This window comes from Triturus cristatus, chromosome 10 (genome assembly GCF_964204655.1).
Source record: "Triturus cristatus chromosome 10, aTriCri1.1, whole genome shotgun sequence".
Classification (NCBI taxonomy): domain Eukaryota; kingdom Metazoa; phylum Chordata; class Amphibia; order Caudata; family Salamandridae; genus Triturus; species Triturus cristatus.
In genome coordinates, this window is record NC_140593.1 from 871,201,846 (window position 1) to 871,223,065 (window position 21,220).

A 21,220-nucleotide genomic window follows, 5' to 3' on the forward strand; every position below is an offset into this window, starting at 1 on the left:
AAATCACCATTACTATTATACACTCATTCATATAGTTACTCTCACAATCACTGACTCTTATATATACTTATTTATATACACCAACTCTCACATACAATGCCTTTTATTTTTTTACTTTATTAAAGATGTACAACTAAAACATATATTCGCTCACCAACACACAAATAAATACACTCAGTCACCCAAACAACTGTTTCCACTTGCACTCTTAAACCTATACACCTAGTCAATCAACCATTCACTCATTATGCATAGAGTTACACACACCCCATCCAACCACACACAAACTCAGTGTCCCATACAAATACTCACCCAACTAATCAATAACTAATATACACACTCATGTAGTTAGTGACCAACTGATGCAGCATGTTTTACAACAACAGAGACAGTGATGCACACATTCACATAGTTTAGTTACTAATCCATGTATTAAGTGAGACACTTTTAATTACTCACTTAAACAGACAGTCAGACAACTAGTAAATCCTCCGTCCAGACAGTTATATATCCACTCAATCTTCAATACAGATTGGTATATATATAATACATATTTAAATTTCAAACTAAACCACATTCACTGGATGATGTCATCAGTGATGTCATTTGAGATGTCATCAGTGATGTCATCAGTGATGTCACTGACCATGTCATGAATGATGTAATATGTGACATCATCAGTAGTGCATTGCCGGCTCGCGAGTTATAGTTAGCAGAACTAACTATAACTGAGGAATTTCTATGGTTTTGTACGAGTGAAATGTCCAGCTAACTATAACACCCCTGAAAACTATGTTTTTTTCAGTGAATTTCAAAGCTTTTTTAAATGCTAATTTCTAACTATAACGTCTCTGAAACCTATGGTTTATTATTATTATATATATATATTTATATATATTACCTACGGGCGGTCGCCAGTAGGTAGATATAGTTAGGACCTATTTTCCATAGGAAATCCGCAACATTCTATTTAGAATAACTTTGGCGCTGATTGACGAATCTTCGTGAAATTTTCAAAACTTTTGGCCAGCTCCGGTCCGCTCCTATCCTGAAAGTTTCACGGTGATTCGTCAAGCAGGGGCCGAGTAAAAAGGGGTGTCCCAAAACACGTTTTCCCCATGCAATTTCCCATAGGACCTTTAGCCGCAACTACAGCCCGAACTGCTGAACGGAATGACACCAAATTTGGCAAAGAGGTAGTCCTTAGTTCAGACTCGTGCCTTAAATGGTGTAAATCCATTCAGTAGATCCTGAAAAAATGACATTTAAAAGTACATATATATATCTGTGACCTTGGAGGATACGCGTACCCTAAGTGCAGCCTAAGCGCACCCTGCCGTGCACGAGCAGCATTCTAATTGGCTGTCAACACTCCATATCAGGAAGTGTTGGCAGCCATCTTGTGCCTCGGTAGAACCGAGGCACAAGAAATTAGCAAATCAGCAAAACAAACCCGAAAAACGCAAAAAAGGGGGCAGGGTAGAAACACCCTGACCCCCTAGGCCTGCTCAGGGGGTCCCACAAGGACCCCCATGGCCAAAAAAAAGCATTTAAAAAAAAAAAAATAAGCGAGATTCGTGCACCCAGCGCGAATTTCGTCAGGAAAAAAAAAATTAAGCGCAGGCTCCCGCGTTTCTGGGGCATTTTCAAAAAAAAGTGTGGGGGGTCCCAATCCCTCCCACACTGCCCCGTGGACCGCCACCCCCCGGGGCTTAGTAATATTGGGTCGGGGGGGCTCTCAGGCCCCCCAGCCTCAGGGACCGCCACACCCCGGGGCTTATTAAAATTGGGTGGGGGGCTCTCAGGCCCCCCCAGCCCCGGGGACCGCCACCCCGGAACTTCTTCAAAATGCGGGAGGGGGGGCCGCAGGGCCCCCCTCCTGCAGCCTTGTCTAGGCCCTGGGGACCGCCACCTCCCAGGGCCAGCTCATGCAGTGTCCCGGGGTGCCCACCCCCGGGACACTGTAGTTTGCAATGACAGGGCAGGAGCTTTGCGGCTCCCACCCTGTCATTGCAAACTGCTTTCCTATTTGGAAGGATCCCTGGGGCTAGTAGTGACCCAGGAGGAGGGCCACGCGGCCCCCCTCCTCATAAAAACACAACGCCCCCCCAAAAAAAGAAACGGCCCGGGGGATGGGGTCCCCGGGGCCATGGGGGCCACAGGAGTGGGGCAATGCAGCCCACCTCCAAAATATTTTTTTTTTAAAAAGGGCCATGCCCCGGGGGATGGGGTCCCCGGGGAAAATTATGGCCTCAGGAGGGGGGCCACGCGTCCCCCTTCCCGATTTTTAGATTTAAAAAAATAAAGAATTGTGGGCAGGCCCTGGGGGATGGGGTCCCCAGGGCCAATACATTAGAAAAAGAAGGGGGGCTACACAGCCCCCCTTCTTTAAAAAAAAAAAGAAAATCGGGATCGGGCCAGAGGCCACGCCCCTTCCTTGCACCTCTCTGCAAATGCACCCCCTGGCGCGTTTGCAGAGGGGGAACTAATTCCCCTTGAATACTTGGGGGTCCCTGAGGGCCAACTAGCCCACCAGGAACCTCCAGTATGCGCCAGGGGGCTGCGTTGCAGAGAGGTGTAATGAAGGCCACATCCCTTTTTACACCTCTCTGCCATGCAGCTCCGTGGCGGAACCTCAGGATTCAAGGGGACTTAATCCCCCAACTTAAAATGCGCCATGGGGCGCGTTTGCACAGTGGTGAAGGTAGGGGGCAGGGCCTGAGGTGATATGTGTTCAAACACGCCCTGTGGCGCGTTTTCAGTTGGGGAATTCATTCCTCTTCAATCCCGAGGTCCCCTAGGGGCCAACTAGCCCACCAGGTACCTCCATTAAGCACCACGGAGCTGCATTGCAGAGTGTTGCAAAAAGGGGCGTGGCCTCTGAACACCTCTCTGCAACACAGCTCCTTGGCGCATACAGGAGGTACCTGGTGGGCTAGTTGGCCGCCAGGGGACCTCAGGATTCAAGGGGACTTAATTCCCCAACTTAAAACACGCCACAGGGCGTGTTTGCACATGTCACCTCAGGCCCCGCCCCCTTCCTTCACCATTGTACAAATATTCCTCTAAAATTAGCCGAGCTACGAATTCCGATTTAATCACCTGTTCTCAGGAGAGAACCCAGTGCTGCATCTTTTAGCCCAGCACTGACCCTGAAAAGTAATTCTAAGCGTACTTACCAGTAACTTGTATTTCCTTCCTTAGGAATCCATTGTGTGGTTTTCAGCAGAAAAGTTTCTAAGTGTCGATTTTTGAAACGTACAAATATTCCTCTAAAATCAGACGGACTACGAATTCCGATTTACTCACCTGTTATCAGGAGAGAACCCAGTGCTGCATCTTTTAGCCCACTTGTATTTCCTTCCATAGGAATCCATTGTGTCATTTTCAGCAGAAAAGTTTCTAAGTGTCTATTTTCACAAACTAAAAATAGTCCTAACAAATCGTCTGTATGACTTAAACACATTCTTTCAACTGTTTACAGGAGATGCACCAGTGCTGGATCCAGGATCCACCACTGAGTAAGAAAAACTAACGATAACACTACTTACCTGCTAAGTGAATTTTCTGCCATAAGATAACATTGGTGATTCTATGTGAAGAAACCTTTAAGTGTAAACTTATAAAATACAATAATATTCCTTAAAAATCACTACTGTAACCAAAACGCTTTTACTCAACTGTTTACAGGAGATGTCCAAGGACTGAATCTAGGATCCAGTCCTGTGGTTAGAAAAGTAATCCATAAAGTAACTAATTACATTTGACTAGAAATTCACATTGAGCTCAATGTTGCATTGTGTTTGAAATTGTGTTGCCATTGCAACAACTGTAACTACTGTACTTAAAATTCTATTGCCTATTTGCAAATTATTTAAACTAAAGTAATTCATTCTGAGAAAGTATATTTTGTATTGTAATGTATAATGTAATTATAATGTAGTTAAAAAAAAAAATATCTAAAAATAAATAGTTGACAAAATGTAGTAAATCAGTATAAAAAAAATCAGTATAACAATTAATACATTAAAAATTGTCATTTACAAAACCTTTGAAATTCACTGAAAAAAACATAGGTTTCAATGCTTGATATAGTTAGAAATTAGCATTTAAAAAACCTTTGAAATTCACTGAAAAAACCATAGGTTTCAGGCCTGATAACGTTAGAAATTAGCATTTAAAAAACCTTAGAAATTCACTGCAAAAACCATAGGTTTTAGGGGTGTTATAGTTAACTGGACATTTTACTCGTACAAAACCATTGAAATTAAACCGATATAGTTAGTTCTACTAACTACATCTCGCGCGCCCACAATCCACTGCTGCTGATGTCACATATTACATCATTCATGACATGGTCAGTGACATCACTGATGACATCTCAAATGACATCACTGATGACATCATCCACGCGACAATCAGATAAACCTCCTCATACACTAGTATAACCTTTCATCATTCACTGTATAATACAGAGTGCTCTATATGAATCCATTGACACACAAATACAAGTTTCTAAACACCCACTCAGTGATTCTTAGATCTATATACACATCTAATCACTTACCTATAGATTCACTCATACATGCTGTCAAAGATCAATAGAACACTATCAAATATACTTATACACCTATATCGACATTACACACCAGCGCACATCCTAATCACTTATAAAGTCATCCTACTCACTTATGCAAACAATGGATCATACTTACATTTACTTAGCTACACACTAATACAAACACCACTTCATTGATTCATATAGATAGTAACTCATACTTAGTGTGTTATAAAATCACTATGACAAGTATACAGTTATCCATACAGTCACTCATACAATCCTATGTATACTTATTTATATACAACAACTGACACATACACTGGCTTTTATTTTTCTAGTTTGTTTGACATGTACCATTGAGACATATATTTGCACATCACCACACCCATAAAGATATTCACTCACCCAAACAACTGTTATAACATGTAGTTTTAACTTCAGATACCTACTGAATCAACTATTCACACATCTTTGGGCAGTCACACACCTCCCACCAAACCACACACACATTCACTCTCCCATACAAATACTCAGTTAACTAATCAATAGCTAATATAGACTTTCACAAAGCTAGTAACCAACTGGAGAAGCAGTTTACACAACAACTGACAAAGTGATACAGATATTCACACAGTTTAGTCACTATCCAATATATTTAGTGAGACACTATAAATTAGTCAAGTAAACAGTCAATCACACTGCTACTAAATCCTCCATCAAGATATTTATATTTATATATCCACTCATTCTGCAATGCAAATTGCTATATATATAATACACATTTAAATAACGAGCCAAACCACATTCACTGGATGATGTCATCCGTGATGTCATTTGAGATGTCAACAGTGATGTCACTGACCATGTCATGAATGATGTAATATGTGACATCATCAGCAGTGGATTGCGGGTGCACGAGATGTAGTTAGTACAACTAACTATATCGGAGGAATATCAATGGTTTTGTATGAGTGAAATGTCCAGCTAACTATAACACCCCTAAAACCTATGGTTTTTTCAGTCAATTGCTAAGGTTTCTTAAATGCTCATTTCTAACTATATCAGGCCTGAAACCTATGTTTTTTTCAGTGAATATATATATATATATATATTGTTGATCAAATCTATTTTTTGTTACAGATAAAACTTTATTTTGGTGGTGAAACACAGCCTTAGAAGTACATATCAAACATAAAAACATTGATAAAAAAACATCTCATGATCACCTCAATAAAACCAATCTATAGCAGCAAATAGAGTAATCAGTAAAAACACAATCAGAGTCCCCTCAAGTGAGTTAAAAGAAAATCCTGCCATGGGGCACAATGCCCCTCGGTCATCGTATAAACAGATCAAGCTGGTAGGATCAAGCTATCAAAAACAACATATGTTTTCTACTGGCAATAGTACCCTTTAAGAAGGAACAAATAGAGATGGAGAGTGTAGGAGAATTTAAACTTTGCAAATAAAGCAAGACCTCAGTGCATCTTCTGATACCACAAACAGGAATCAATGGTGGTCAAAACCTTTTGGAGAATACCAGATGAAACTTACAAAAAAAGGTAAAATTAAGCAAACTCTGAGGCGAAGACTCATCAGAAGGACAGATTAACACCTTCTTGGAGTCAAAGTGGCCTTATAATACCAAGTCTAAATCTAGTTAGAAAAACTCTGTCCCAGGTGTCATCCACCCTAGACAGGTATGGCTCCATATTGGGGGTGCTCTTCAGAGGCCCATACTCACTTGTTGAGGTTTTGGCTAATTCCTCTGCCTCTCTAAGCGGCATTTTCCTGGCAAGAAATGCTTTTTTCTCCAGGTAATGTCAGCCTTAATAATAGCAGAGGGGGAAGAAAAAAGTTCTGATCTCCCCAGGATAGACAATTTCTGTTTAAGATAATGTAACCAGGGTATGGCCAGGCCTCTGTCGCAAGCTAGACAGTGAGAGATCACCTTCCTATTGAAACCTGCATGCAAATTTGCTCATATACACCAGGGGGGTCAGTTGAACACGATCTTCAACATACTCAACCCCCAATTCCTGGTGGACACAAGCTGGGGGCACACCTAAAATAGGTCACAAGACCATATTCTCTTCCATCTGTAGGGCGCTAGTATTAGAAAAACCCCAAATGCCTATCCCATAGATAAGAATCAGTAAATATTTGCTCCTAAAGATTTCCAAAAGGAAAGCCACAGGTTTTTTACCAGTGCGAGAGGCTAAATTGTAAATATAACCTGCTTCATTGAAGAACCTTTGTGAGGTTTTATATATGCAGGGGCCACACCCACCCCCAGCATCAAAACCCACACCCAAATAGAACAAGTTCTGTGTAGGAGCAACAGAATGTCCCAGCAGAAACACACTCTTCGTCTTCACAGATTTGGGTCCACAAAATATGGGGACAGTTTTAGAGCAATTTGTAGCTGATCCCAAAGATTCAATGAAGTTAACAAGCAAAACAGCATCATCTGCATAGAGTAACGCCAGTGCTTTTTTCTTACTCACATATAGTACATCAGCATTAAATGTAGATAACACATCCTCAAGGCCACTGATGTAAAATAAGAACAATATAGGGGCCAGCACACAACCCTGGTGAAGACCCTTCTCCAGCGGAAAGCTGCTAGTGTGTTCTCCAGCAGGGTCAAATCTTACAGACACTAAAACACCAAAATGCAGGGCCCACAAAAACTGAACACGCCCTGAATCCATCCCCATACCCTCAAGCATGGTCCACAATGTAGAACTTACCACGCTGTTGAAGGCGCTTGGCTAGGCAAAGGGAGCCCTGCTTTGTGATAGTATATTTGCTAATAAGCAAATTTAAGCATTGCTGCACAGTGCCCAGCCCCTCCCGGAGCCCATACTGCACCTCCGACACCATGTTCGTCTCCCTAACCCAGGACCACAAGGGCTACAACACCACCCTCCATGTAATTTTTACAGCAGAATTCAACAAGGAGATTGTGCAATAACAACTAGAAGATTGCTAATCACCCATTTTAAAAATAGGCACAACAGTAGCAGTGTGCCACGAGTTGGGGAGGCCAGTAATAGTAAGGGTATTAATACAATTACATAATAATAGGGTCAAAAGTTCTGGGACTTATTCCTATATGTCCCTAGGGACTCCATCTGGCTCTGGAGCATTACTAAATGGAGACTTCATAATGGCATTCCAGATCCCTTCCAATGAAAAGCTAATAATAATTGGCAATTCCACAGCTACCTACTTGAGACAAGGTGGAGAGATATAGGGCACTTAAATGAGCCACCCAAGCCTCTAGGCTAATGTTGGTAATAACATCATCATCAACACTTGAGCCCAGGAATCAAATGTCCTTGCCCACCTTCCAGAAAGTTGTGGCATCCTTCAACCTACAAGACTGTACCAGTCTCCCCCAATACTACATTTTGATCTCTGTTTTCCTCCTACTCAGGGACCGTTTGTACTCAGCTCTGAACTCTTGGATCTTTTGACTATCTCTAGGAGTTTCCTTCAATTCCCTATGTAGATTGGAGGAGGCCTTCCAGCAGAACAAATCAAACCACCTGGCTCCAGGGATATTGGGACTGATTGGCTTCATAAGAAGATTTCTAATGGCCAGCCCTAAACGGGCAAAACAATTGTCCTCATTCCTCAAATCAACCTTGGGGTTTAAACAATCAGAAGTGGATCCAGATGGTTAGCACACAAATTGTTCACCATAACAGCCAAATCTGCATGCCCCCAAACCAATTGAAGCCCCTGGGGCTTGACAATTAGAGTTGAAGCAGGGCTATCCCTGACCATACTTACCCCTTTGTGGATATTAAAACCCAACCACAAAGGATTATTGTCACTCAATAATGTTACAATGGTACCACCTGACAGAACCCTCATCATTAGGGCCCAAGATACAGAAATATAATCAATAATTGAGTCATAATCCCCCCCTTACAAAGGTGGCATTCTACAAGTAATCAGGATCCACCTGAGCACAGGCATTAAGGAGATCAAAAGTGGTAACCATATTTAAAAGAGCCTTAGTTTTCCAATCCCCCTGCTGAAGTACCCCCTTGGACAAACATTTTCTAAAATAACAGATTCATTAGACTGAGGCAAATCAACAATTTAACATTAAAATCACCTCCCACCACAGTATGAAACCCATAGGTCAAAAGCTAGTACAAAGTCCAGGCCCAAGATGAAACTAAACAAAATGTTTATATTAGTACATGCTACCGTACCGAAAGGCCCATTATAAAAATATATATAAACAATGTTAATGTCAATAGGTCACATCAAAAAGGAAGGCTTGGACAATGGAGCTTCCAGTGCAGATCACGCATATTTTACACTCCAGAGTGTCTCTAGTTTATGTGTTTAGGCCACCCTTAGCTCTCCCAGTAGAAGGAGTCACCGGGACCACATAGGCAACAAGACTATTCAAGTTAATAGCTTCTGTGACCCAAGTCTCTCGCAGGAATATCAAATCATAGTTCGAAATTAACCAGGCCAATCATCATCATCATCCTGCTTACTGGATAACCCGGCAATGTTCCAGGAGAGCATTTTCTACTGATGAATAGGATCCCCAGAAGGCTTCTGGATAGAGGGATCATTGACATCATTGTCGATGGGCTGAGGACTGGAATACGATGACATTACCGGACCTTCATCCATAGGGAAGCTGCTTTTTACACAAAGGGTGGAAATGGGGGGCGGAGGCTGGCCCAATCAAGACTCAGACCCAGCTCCACTAAATGCTTGCCCGTACAATAGTCACCATCCATTGAGGCACAAGAGTCATTCCCCAGTCAATCAACATCTGCCAAGCCTCCCAATGGCCCAAACTGATTCTGTGCCTGGATATTAAAAGAATGCAGGTGAACTTGTTTGGGACCCTGAACGTCTACCAAGCTGGCTGGTTTAAGAGATGAATTATTCATGGGCCATATAGAAATAGCCAAGGGGTAAAAGCTTTACTTTATTGGCTTTATGCGACCCCGTAAAAAGGCATTTAACAGATTACCTGCAACTCTTGTATTGCGGAACGTGATGATGACAGAGTCTTCTGGGAATTCCGTGCACTGCTTCCCTTCTTAGTCCACCCTTCAGGTCATCAAAACTTCATTAAAATGCTAAGTTTGGCCCCCAAAATATTGATGCAGCCGGTGTGTTGATTTATGGATTAAATCCACATTTGACTCTTCAACCGCCATTCGGAGGGTTGGTACATCAGCAAGCATGATGACACAGTGGCAGGCTGCAGGAGACAAATCACACCGTGAGATAGAACCAGTGGCTGACCAAGGTTGTGGTGAGAGGTGAAAGTATTGCGGCAGACTGAGGGATGCTCCACTTGTGACCCCTGCACCATGCTGGTTGAAGCTGTACCAATAGCAAATTGGGCCCCATTACCATCACTAAGGTCAAGAGGATTATTCGCAGACACCACCTCGGGGGGGCAAACTTGCTGAAGAATGATTGTGGCAATTTTAGGATACATGGGAGATAGGTCCTACCGTCAGAGATCTGCTTGAAAGTGGGGCGAGAGAGTTTTGCCTCAATGGACTCAAGGCGGTCTAGCAGAACTTTAAATTTGAGATCCAGGATACAGTCAATCCTCTTACCCAAGTACTGGTTGCATGCTTGCTCCCTCTAGGGCCTGTTTGAGACCTAGAGTTACATGACTTTTGAGTAGTTCCCTTTTTGGACTTAAAACTAAGCTATTTTACTGCCTTAGAAGAAGCCATAGTTGGAGAGGGGGCACTTACAGTGGGCAGATCTGGAATTGGTGAGGCCTGCATATGAGGTGTACACCCAGCGCTATTGGTCTCAAAAGTGCCCACATCTGGCTGGCTGGCTGGGGGGAGTAGGTTGAAGGGCATGAACATCTTCAAAGTTGTCACCAACAAGGGAGAGCCTTTTTTCAACATTCAAAATTTCTTTAAGTTCACCCAGGACCTTTTTGAACTATCAAGGGTGTTAAGTCGTTCCCTTAGCTACTTTAGCCATTGAGCCCACGCTGTACAATCGAGCTTCTGTTTAGACATCCCCCTTTAAAATATGACACACCTCATGAGGTTTAAGACGCTCACTCCACCTTACAATCAGTATCAATCTGCTGGAATAGTTCACAAAACTCCCCACATGGTAATGGGAAGAAAAGGTTGTGATGAGGAGGAAGAAAAAGCTAAATAAAAATGCTTACCCCCAAGCAGACTATGTCAGAGGGGTGGCCCAGCCCAGATATTGCAGACCGTTCCACCCTTGGCCTTTCCTGGGCTTGGCTCATGCACATACAGCACATCAGGAGCTTACCGCCTCTAACCCCCCCCGGGCTTGCATTGGTGCCTCCTGGCGCGGTCTCCTGGGACACTGAGTCCCCTTTTCAGCAGCACGGCAAACACAGTAAAGGGAAGCTCCCCAATCACAGGAGCCTGTCACGCGATGTGTAGCGTGAAGGGAGTGTGGCCTCCTGTTTCCCCCCAGTCTTGCATTGGCACCTCCTGGCATGGTCTCCTGGAATACTGAGTCCCCTTCCCAGCAGCATGGAAAACACAGGAAAGTGGAGCTTCCCAACCACGGCAGCCTGCGACACACTTTGAGCATGAAAAGGAGGTGTGGCCGCCTCTTTCTCCCAGGTCTTGCGTTGGCACCACCTGGTGTGGTCTCCTGGGGCACTGAGTACCCTTCCCAGCAGCACAGCCGCATGGCAGCATGGCAGCATTGCCCAAAGGGAGATGTGACAAACACAGTAAAGTGGACCTCCCCAACCACGGGAGCCCGCGACACATTTTGTAGAGCGAAGGGGGATGCGGCCGCCTCTCCTTCATAGTCTCCTGAGACACTAAGTCCCCTTCCCAGCAGCATGGCAAGCACAGTACAGCAGAGTTCCCCAACAATGGGAGCCTGCAATGCACTTTGTAGCAAGAAAGGGGGTGAGGCCGCCTCTTAACCCCGGTCTCGCATAGGCGCTTCCTCGTGCGGTCTCCTAGGACACTGAGTCCTCTTTCCAGCAGCACTGCAAACACAGTAAAGCAGACCTCCCTAACCACAGGAGCCCATACCACGCTTTCTAGCATGAAAGAGAGTGTGGCCACCTCTTCCCCCTGGTCTCGCGTTGGAGTCTCCTGGTGCAGTCTCCTGGCGCACTGAGTCCCCTTCCTGGCAGCACGGCAAATACTGTAAAGAGTGTGTCATGAGTCAGGGTTTGAAATATCTTATCAGCATTTTGTTATTTAACACAGCTGAAAGCTTCATCAGAACAGACACCAAGGGCCTCATGTAGGTAGCGAAATACCGGTCGGTAACGGCCGATTTTCGGTAAATATGCCGTTACCGACCGGTATTCAGACAAGTGAGATGTAGGAGTCCAAAAACCACTTTTCGGTAAATATGAGGCGGTAAATACCGATTCATAGTTACCGAATTCCAAAATACCGATTCATGTTTACCGAATACATAATTAACGAATCGGTAAATATGAAGTGGTAAATATGAAGTGGTAAAAATTTAAAATGACATGTAGGAGCAGGCGGTAATTAAGAAATCCAGGAAAATCGGTAAATAAGAGTCGGTAATTAACACGGATTGAAAGCAGGTGGTAACCATCAACAATGCACATAAGCAATCCCAAAATGCAACAGCGTGGACAACATGGCCGCCATGTACGTCATTGCAAGGCGCCTACGTCTACAGGCAGCAGGACTGAGGGTGTGGCGACGGGAGGAACAAATCTACAGACAGCGCATCACACTATTACAGCTGACTGATGCAGAGATACATGAGAGGTACAGGCTACACCCCGAAACCATCATGGACCTGATAAGGGACCTGCACCCACTCCTGGACCAGCCAACAAGAAGGGCGCACGCCATACCACCACATGTGCAGGTGCTCTGCAGCCTACATCTACTGGCATCCGGCAGTTATCAGGTGGTGATAGCTGCGGTGGGTGGTGTATCCCAGAGTTGCCTGTCCCGTTTCTTCAGGAAGTTCCTGGATGCCATGATGCAGAGAATGCACCACTACATAAGCTTCCCAAACACACAGGCTGCACTGCAGAAAACAAAAACAGACTTTTATCACATGGCACAGTTCCCCCATGTCATCGGCTGTATTGATGGTACACACATCCCAATCTGTCCACCAGCTGATACAGAGCACATCTACAGGAACAGGAAGTCCACCCACTCCATCAATGTGCAGGTGATCTGTGATGCAGGGAACATCATCACAGATATTGTTGCAAAGTTTCCTGGGAGCACCCACGACTCTTACATCTTCCAGAATAGTGGGATCTACACACGACTGAGTGCCGGCGAATTCGGAGAGGGATACCTGCTGGGTAAGTAACAGTGACGCCCCTTGAAACCTGCAAATCAGAGTGTATAGAGGCATGTAACTGATGGTTCCCTCTTACTCATCCAGGCGACAGTGCATATGCATGCCGTTCATTCATCCTCACTCCCTACCTACACCCAGCAACCCAGAGTGAGAGACGATACAACGTGGCCCACAAAACAACACGCAATGTGGTGGAGCGCACGTTTGGACTACTGAAGAGCAGGTTCCGCTGCCTCCACAAGAGCGGAGGCGCACGCCAGTACAAACCCATCACCTGCTGCAAGATTATTGCCACTTGTGCAATGCTGCACAACCTTGCCACGAAAAAAGGTACAGATGTGGAACTAACATATGTTGAGGACAACGAGGATGAGTCAGGCCAGCCAGAGGGCAGCGCAGCTAGAGTGCCAACTGCAATCGATGGGAGAGAGAGACGGGCAGAGATCACATGCAACTATTTCTGAGTAAGTGAGGGGACACAGCGAGTTGTGAGAAGTCATGACGTAGTTTAATGTGGCACCACGCCATGAACACATGAACAGGCCAATCTGGCAATATACCATCTATACAAGGAGTATGTCCAGGGTTACGTCACCCAATGGGAAGTGGCTAAGCAGGGCCACATCAATGTTTGCGCATACGCGCTGCAGTGGTGGATTGCACGGCCTGTGCATCCTCACTAGAGCCAACCCCAAGCCGCCTGCTGCTCCTGCGTGCTTCTGGGACGGGGGGTGTGATGCTGCTGCTGGTGTCGATGCGCTCCGCAGCATCCCCTGCAGCAGTTGTCGACGCCTGACTAGTCAATAGCACCCCTAGTGCACTTGTCACCTGCACCATCCCCCGAGACAGGTCGCTGCAGCACTGTGTTAGGCCCTCCTGCATCGTCACAGAGCGCCGGCAAAGTAGGGAAGTCGCAGTTGCCAGACGGTTGAGTGCCCTGCTGGTAGTGTCCCTTCTCTGGCGTTCCCGGCGCCGTGCTTCGATGTCAGCATCTAATTTGCTGCACAACTGCTGGATTGACTGGGACATGTCCCGAATGCCCGCAGCCATGCCGCCAATGTTTGTGTCCATGTTGACTAAGCTTGTCTTCATCACCCGCATGTGCCTCTGGACTGACATAACTGCCTTTGATTGCAGGCGCTGTTGCTTCAACATTTGGCCCTCGAGCCCCAAGAAGACACCATGGCCGTCAGTGGGTGCTGGTGGACTCTGGACACGCGACCTGCGGCGCCCTCTTGCTCCCGTCTGTGCTGCCTGTGAGGTGTGGGGCACAGTGGGATGGCTCCCTTCCTGGTGCCCGGTGCGGTCTTCTGGGCCCATGCTGTCGTCTGACGAGGTGTCGAAGGCTCGTAGCCTGGCTGCTGGACGCCTCCTCATTCTCACACCTGCAAGCGGAGATGTGGCCGGTGATTCGAACATGAGTGGCGATGCTGGCTGTGGTTGTGGTGATGCTGGCTCTCGGTGAGGTGATGCTGGCTCTGTGTGCGGCGAGGCTGGCTGTGTTGGTGGTGCGGCTGCCAGTGGGCCTGCTCCCTGGTCTGAACTCGTGCTGGCTAGAGGTGATTTTTGTGGCAGGTGTGCCGTCTCCCCTGCAGCATGCCCTGTACTGCATGATGTCACATCTGTGGACAGAAAAACAACATTGGCTCAGTGTCCCCGAAGGGCTGCATTGCAAGCGTCACAATAAATCATTTCACATTCCAATCTGTCCTCTGTCTCCTTGTGCCTCGAGTGCGTGACATGCCCTGTTGCCCTGTGACATTTACGTCATGGTTAGTGTTGCCCTGACTACATCTCCCGGAATGCATTGCCTGTCTGCACTGACACGTGTGGACTGCAGTGTGATTCTCGTTTCACAATGGGGGATGTGGGATAGGGGTAGGGGGGGCTACATTGCTGTGCTTTCGTCTTACCTTGGTGTGTTGCGGCTCTGGCAGAGCTGTCGGCGTCCCCAAGACCCACGACGCTCTCTTGCTCGATTGTGGCCGCCACCAGCTCCTCCAGTTCGGTGAGGGCAGGTGCCCTGTTGGTTCCACCTCCGGTCTGGCTGGCCTCCTTCTGGATGTCGCCCATCTTCCTCTTGGTCACAATCCTCAGGTCATACCAGCGCTTTTTGAGGACCTCAATGTCCCTGTGGGTCACTCCCACAGCATTGACCTGCGCCTGGATGGCCAGCCATATGTTGCGCTTTTCGGCCTCAGGCACTTGCAGGGATTGCCTCCCAAACAGCTTCTGGTGCTGCTTCACCACCTCCTCCACCAGCACCTGGAGTTCCTTGGGGCTGAATTTGAGCTTCCTCCTCCTTTCCCCTCCGTCTTTCTGTGTTCTCTGGCTGGACATGCTGTTCGTTTCCCGCTCGCACATGCAACTGCTCCCTGCCTCTCCTCTGCACTCCAAGCCTCTCCAGGGTCGGCTAATTATGTACACCTGCCTGGGTGTGGCCACGTCGGCTAATTGTGTACACCTGCCTGGGTGTGGGCAGTTCCTGGTTGGGTGGGCTGTCGTTGCACAGGATTAGCTGTTTCGTCAAGTCATGTGATGTTATTTACCGAATCCGTACATACCGATTCGGTATTTTCCGATTCGGTGGATACCACCTCGGTATTTTCCGAATCGGTAGATACCACCTCGGTATTTTCCGATTCGGTAATTATCACCTCGGTATTTACCGATTCGGTGAATTCCGATTCGTATTTACCGAATGTTACCGAATCGGTAACTGTTACCGAATTTTTACCTACATATAACTTACCGATTCTAATTTACCGATTCGGTACGGCTCGGTATTTAAGAACCGGTAAAATTTATTTACCTACATGAGGCCCCAAGTGAGGTAAATCACCACAAAGCATTGCCACAAGCTATAAGCTTCATCAGAACCAACACAGAGTGATGCAAAGCCCCGGAAATCCTCGCCACCCACCTGACAGCTTTATTGGAATGGAAGAGGAGCGATGCAAAGCTTCGTAAAGCAATGCCACAGAGACCTCGCACCAAACACGCAAGGTACAATTCTCAGCAGGCCAAATTTGGTCCTGTACCTGGGCCTGCATGCCCTTGCGGTCAGACTTTGACCCTATCCAGAGTGACCAGATATCTTCAGCTGGAGCTTTGCGCTCTTTGGTGTTTCTTTTGGCTAAACATTTAATATTCAACACCTCCAGTTCTGCTGATTGGATTTATGTTATTCTGACATCATTACATGTATTAAATTTACTCTATTTTTCTAAATTAGTGCGGGTGTTTTCTTGAGTGGTGTTTTCAATATATTACTGTTTGTGTGCTGCATAAATACTTAACACAATGCCTCTAAGTTAAGCCTGACTGCTTCTGTACTAAGCTACCAGAATGTTAAGCACATGTTAATTTACTTACTTTTGTGGTTTACCCTGACGAGGATTGAAGTTGTTACTTAAGAAGAATTCTTACTTCTCGCAAAAACCCAATTTCTTGCACTCTGAAAACCAACTACGTTTCCAAATGTATGCAGTGACAAAAGTGTAAACAGATTGCCCTGTTTTAGTGTAGCTTAACCTGCCTCAATCATATTTGTTTGCTCAAGCTAACTTAACCCACTGGATGTGCCCATCTTTTTAACTTAGACACCATGTGCTCTAGCACCGGAGCCATGAACATTTCCAAACTTACTTTCTCGGCCAAAACTGTTTGTATTTTTGTTACCTGTGAAGGGCATTTACTAATTCTCATGAGCTCAGCAGGACAATTTATTGTTTTGTTGTTGAGAATTGTCATGTGATCAATACTAAGAACTGTGTGTGTAGTAGGATATGTATTTGGGACTTGTCTTTCCTCGGGTAGCAACATTCCACTGCAGATGTATGGGGGATCTCTTTGTCTGTAATCTCTGTTATTTACACACTATTCATTTGTATAATTGCATGGAACATCACAACTGGTTGTCATCCAGAATGATCATCATATCATCTTCACCAGCTGACCGAACCACATACATCTTTTAAAGCAGTGGGAGAATCCCCTAACAATGAAACTGCCATTCAGTGGGCTTGAGGAATTAGGAGGCAGCCAATCGTGAAAAGTTCACAATTTCAGAGTGTTTAGATATAAAACTTTCTTTGGCTACCAGTCCTCAATGGTGGTTAATATTTCATATTTTAAATCTCAAGATACTGAGAATGACGCCCCACCTGCTCCAGTTACCACATTAAATTGGTGATGTGGAGACTCGATTACTACAATATTATCTATGCAGGAGTCCAAATGAAAGAAGTAATAAAACTACAGAGTTCATAAAAACAAACAGATTCTGGTTTAACATTTAAAAATTAGAACATGCCATCTGAGAGCTCAAAGCCGTTCTTTGGTTCCTCGTTGCTCAGGGAATAAAGTTCAAACTTCTCTGCACCATTTTCAATGTTTGAGAGGGCTGCAGCTTAAAAGACTTAGGATGTGATTAAGAGTTTGGTGCTCAGTGGACCGCCATACCCACAGGGGCGCAACAGTGGTGGTGCAGCTACCGCCTCACCAGTTGTCCGACTATCATATTGCGACTCAGGCAGTTGGACTGCCATGGGACTGCCTTAACCACTGGGGAACCGTGATCCCCGGTGGTGGAGCGGTGGTGTGAGGCCGCAAAGTGCTTGGAGGTGCCACTGCGGCACCACCAAGCATATTACGAGTTTCCTCAGCACCAGTGCTCTCACGGTCGTGCTCACGGCATGAAAATGCTAAAGGGAGGAATCTGAGGGGGCCATACAGGTCCCCCTGTTGCCTTTGGTCCTGGGGATACATGTAGGGGGACACATGGTGTGATAGTGTGCTCCCCTGTGTGCATGCACCCCCTTTCCTGCACAGCATGGACTGCACAGTGCATGTCATGCAGGAACGGGCTTCGTGACTCCAATTGCAGTGCCTTTCTAATAGGCACCGCAGTGGGACCACCAAATTATGAGGAATATCGTAATCTGGAGGGCAGCCGGTGGTCGAGTTTGGCGGTGTAGGAGTGGGCCCGGCGTGGCGGCCCGTTCCCACACCGCCAAACACGTAATCAGGCCTTTAGATTCACATTGTCTGAACTATACACTCAGTTGAAACTCAAAGTTCAGTACAGGAAAAAGGATCTCCATTTTTAGGTTCAGCTCCAAGGCAGGCCCATCCTGGTGATAGAAGAACAGAATAAATCACATCCAGATCTATGGTTCCAACTGAATTTGTTTGACTTGGACAATAAACAGAAATGTATCCTCTTCAGAGAGGCATTTCATTTCCACCAAAACACTGCCAGTGCTACCTCACTCCCTTCGTTCTAACAGGGACATATATAGCCACACAGTTCACTTTCATCACTACCAATCCCTGAATCCACCCAAGGCCAATGAGACTTGAAAACACAGTTTTATAGAATGCGAAAGGGATCCAGGTCAAATGTAAGATGAGCGAAAAACAGCAACACCAGCTCTAAAAAGGCATGCTAGCAGGCAATCAAATGCATAAATAAATAAATAGATGAATAAATAAACCAGCTACTCAGGTGCACTTCCACTTAAGCATAGGCGTTTGTAGTAGTGGTGCTAGTGGTGCTGCAGCACACCCAGAAATAATCATGCTGGATTTCAGAAGGTGACTGAGTAATAAAGATGCTTTAAATTGATTGTGCGTTTATCTTGTCACATTAACTGCGTGTTCAAAGACAACAGTGAAATATCAGGCTATGTCTTCTGACACATTGCTGCTTACTCAGAAACCGAAGTGTATTATATATTTTTCTGACTTGAAAGTGAAAGGATTTCGTAAAAGTGATCTTTGCGACAATCCTTCTGGGGCACAGGAAAGGAAAGGAACGGCTATAATATGTATGGCAGTTTTTTTCAAACACACAACAAAATTTAAATATCAGGAAATTAACTATACACATATTTCAACTTATATCAGCAATTAGGAAAGCACAAATGAAGCACATTTTTGTATTTTTGAAGTGTGATAGGAACAAAGGTTTCATTAGGATCAAAACAAATCAAGACACTTTACTTGGTGATGCGCAAATGATATTCCCTGAAACCCGATTTCCATACATTATCACTTTTGCGCTACATATTTTTACCAGTAAAACTGTGCACAGTTAGTGGGCATTTCAATAGACTATGTGCTGTCTGTAAATGTCAGTGTGTTACTTCACTCGTGCTCCAAAATGGCCCACCAGCTACATACCACACACTCATGGCACTATCCTATGCCACTACCCTGCTGAATGGGCATGGCACACTTGCTACAAATTTGTTTTGTATGATGATTGGATTTTTCACAACTCTTAGGACCTCAATGATATAAAATTAATGAGAGCACCCCCACTCTATAATTGTTCCAGCACTACTGCTTTTAAAGGGATCCCAACATCTGCTATCTCTATGATTTAACTAGTATCATTATCACTCTGCTGTATATAGTAAAAAATAAATGAGCAATGCTGATAAACTTGCTAATTAATTCACAATCATAATTATAATAAAAAAAGATGCATATAAACAATACAGCTCTTTTAAATTGTCGGGGGGAAAGAGAGAGGGGAGAAAATAGCTGAAAATGCATTATTTCGATATAAAATGACTTAAAACATATCTGAAATTAAAAAATAAATAAAGCAAGGGGGAATTTCAGAGGGGGAATGCCAGCAACGAGAGTAAAAGAAGATAATACATGGGAAACTGCCCAAACATCGAGACCAGCAGAAGACTAAACGCAATCTGCCATGAGGACAAGAGTGCTGTGGTACCTGGTGTGCAGTTGTGTGTGTTGCATGATCTGTGGAAGACCATTGGGTAGGGGCATGGCTGCCCTCCAGGTTCGCCCGAGGCAAGAACTGTTCTGTTCCTCTCTGAGAATCCTCCTCCACAAGTGGTGCTGCATTCACTCCAGGGGGACCACTCACTTAGCATGCAATCCACTGAAAGAAGGAAGAAAAAACATATTGCTAGACCACTCTGTTAGCTGAAAAAGGACATAAAAAATAGGGGAGTGCAATTTGAAGAGAAAAAGCATGCGACTAGAAACTAGGAAAACATACAGAAGGCAAAGAATCTTTCGAACGATGGCTGTACTTCAGTTTCTCCTAGGTCCATATTAATCGGAAAGGAGAAGAAAATGTAAACATTACCAGTATGCAAACAACAGAACTGTCGTGAGTTTTCACCCCACGGTAGGAACTGCGCATTGTGGACAGCATAAACATTGGGATGCCAGACTGATTCTATGCACCCCCTCAGGATATGTTGTCTTATAGACCAGCTAGCTCACAGTGCCAACATAAGCCCCCCCTAAACCTAGTTGGGCAGCAAATAGTTCTGGCAAATGCAGAACATGACAACCCTTGTCCCCCAGGAAGCACGGTAACAGAGCTAGAACCCCTTTGTTTTTTGTTTGTTTTTTGTTTGTTTTATATAGCGCGAACTAGACCCGAGACATCGGGTATTAGAGTGCTTTACATGAGCACTAGTTTCGTTACAGAAGGATACATTCATTTAATTTTTTGTTGACTCACTCGTGCTCTAGTACTCTCCGAGAAATATACAAGGACTACACAGAGGGGCGTTTTCAATGTTTATTGAACCAGTGTGATTCTTGTATAAAATATATGTGTTTCTATGATCGATAGACAGAAGCAAATCGAAAGTTAGTAGAAAGAACCAGAATGTTGAACAGAATACAAAGTTCCACCATTGTGGTAAAACAATGTATATATGCTGGCATAAAAGACAATATAGAGAATTGGTTGTACTCCTACTATGCAGCCCCTGACCAGAGTGTCTAGGTCGAGCGTGTGTACGTACAGCCAAGAATCCCCATACTGGATGATCCAACCCAGGTTACTCGATGGGAAAGAATGTAAGCCTGTGTCGTGGTCCCAGGCTGGGCACCCTTGCAAAGAAGTCAGCAAGCTGATGGGCCAAAGCTTCAGCATGTAGATTCCGCGTCAATAACAGCAAAGCGCACCTCTGCCTAAACCCAGAAATGCTTGTTTATTTATAATGAAAAGCATCCTTGCGAGTCCTGTAAAAGCCTGCATTGTTTTGGTTAATAGATAGTGTTGTAAAACTGTGGATGAAACATAGAACGACATTTGCACAATGTGGGTCAAGGTCTTGTGCGTAATGTTCAAGGAATTGTGCCAAAATTTAGATGAAGCAGAATCTGTAAGCGAAGCAGTTTCAGAGAAGCTAATAAAACATTGTCATGCACGCAACTGTATATAAAAGGTTATTGTGTGAAAGGGAAGGCAACTTAAAAAAATGTGTCCATGGTAAAAGATGGCATCAGTGCTATGGGGGCCTACCTCAGAGACATAACAGA

General features: G+C 45.0%; 1 protein-coding gene across 1 annotated transcript in view; it reads right to left on the reverse strand.

Moving 5' to 3' along the window:
• Window positions 1-21,220, reverse strand: part of LOC146796142 (SCO-spondin-like) — a 1,481,201-nt gene that overhangs the window by 191,699 nt on the left and 1,268,282 nt on the right. Inside the window, exon 107 of the mRNA XM_085631266.1 lies at window positions 19,647-19,817. Within this exon, the coding sequence (XP_085487392.1) occupies window positions 19,647-19,817 (171 nt within the window). The remainder of the gene's footprint in view (window positions 1-19,646; window positions 19,818-21,220) is intronic.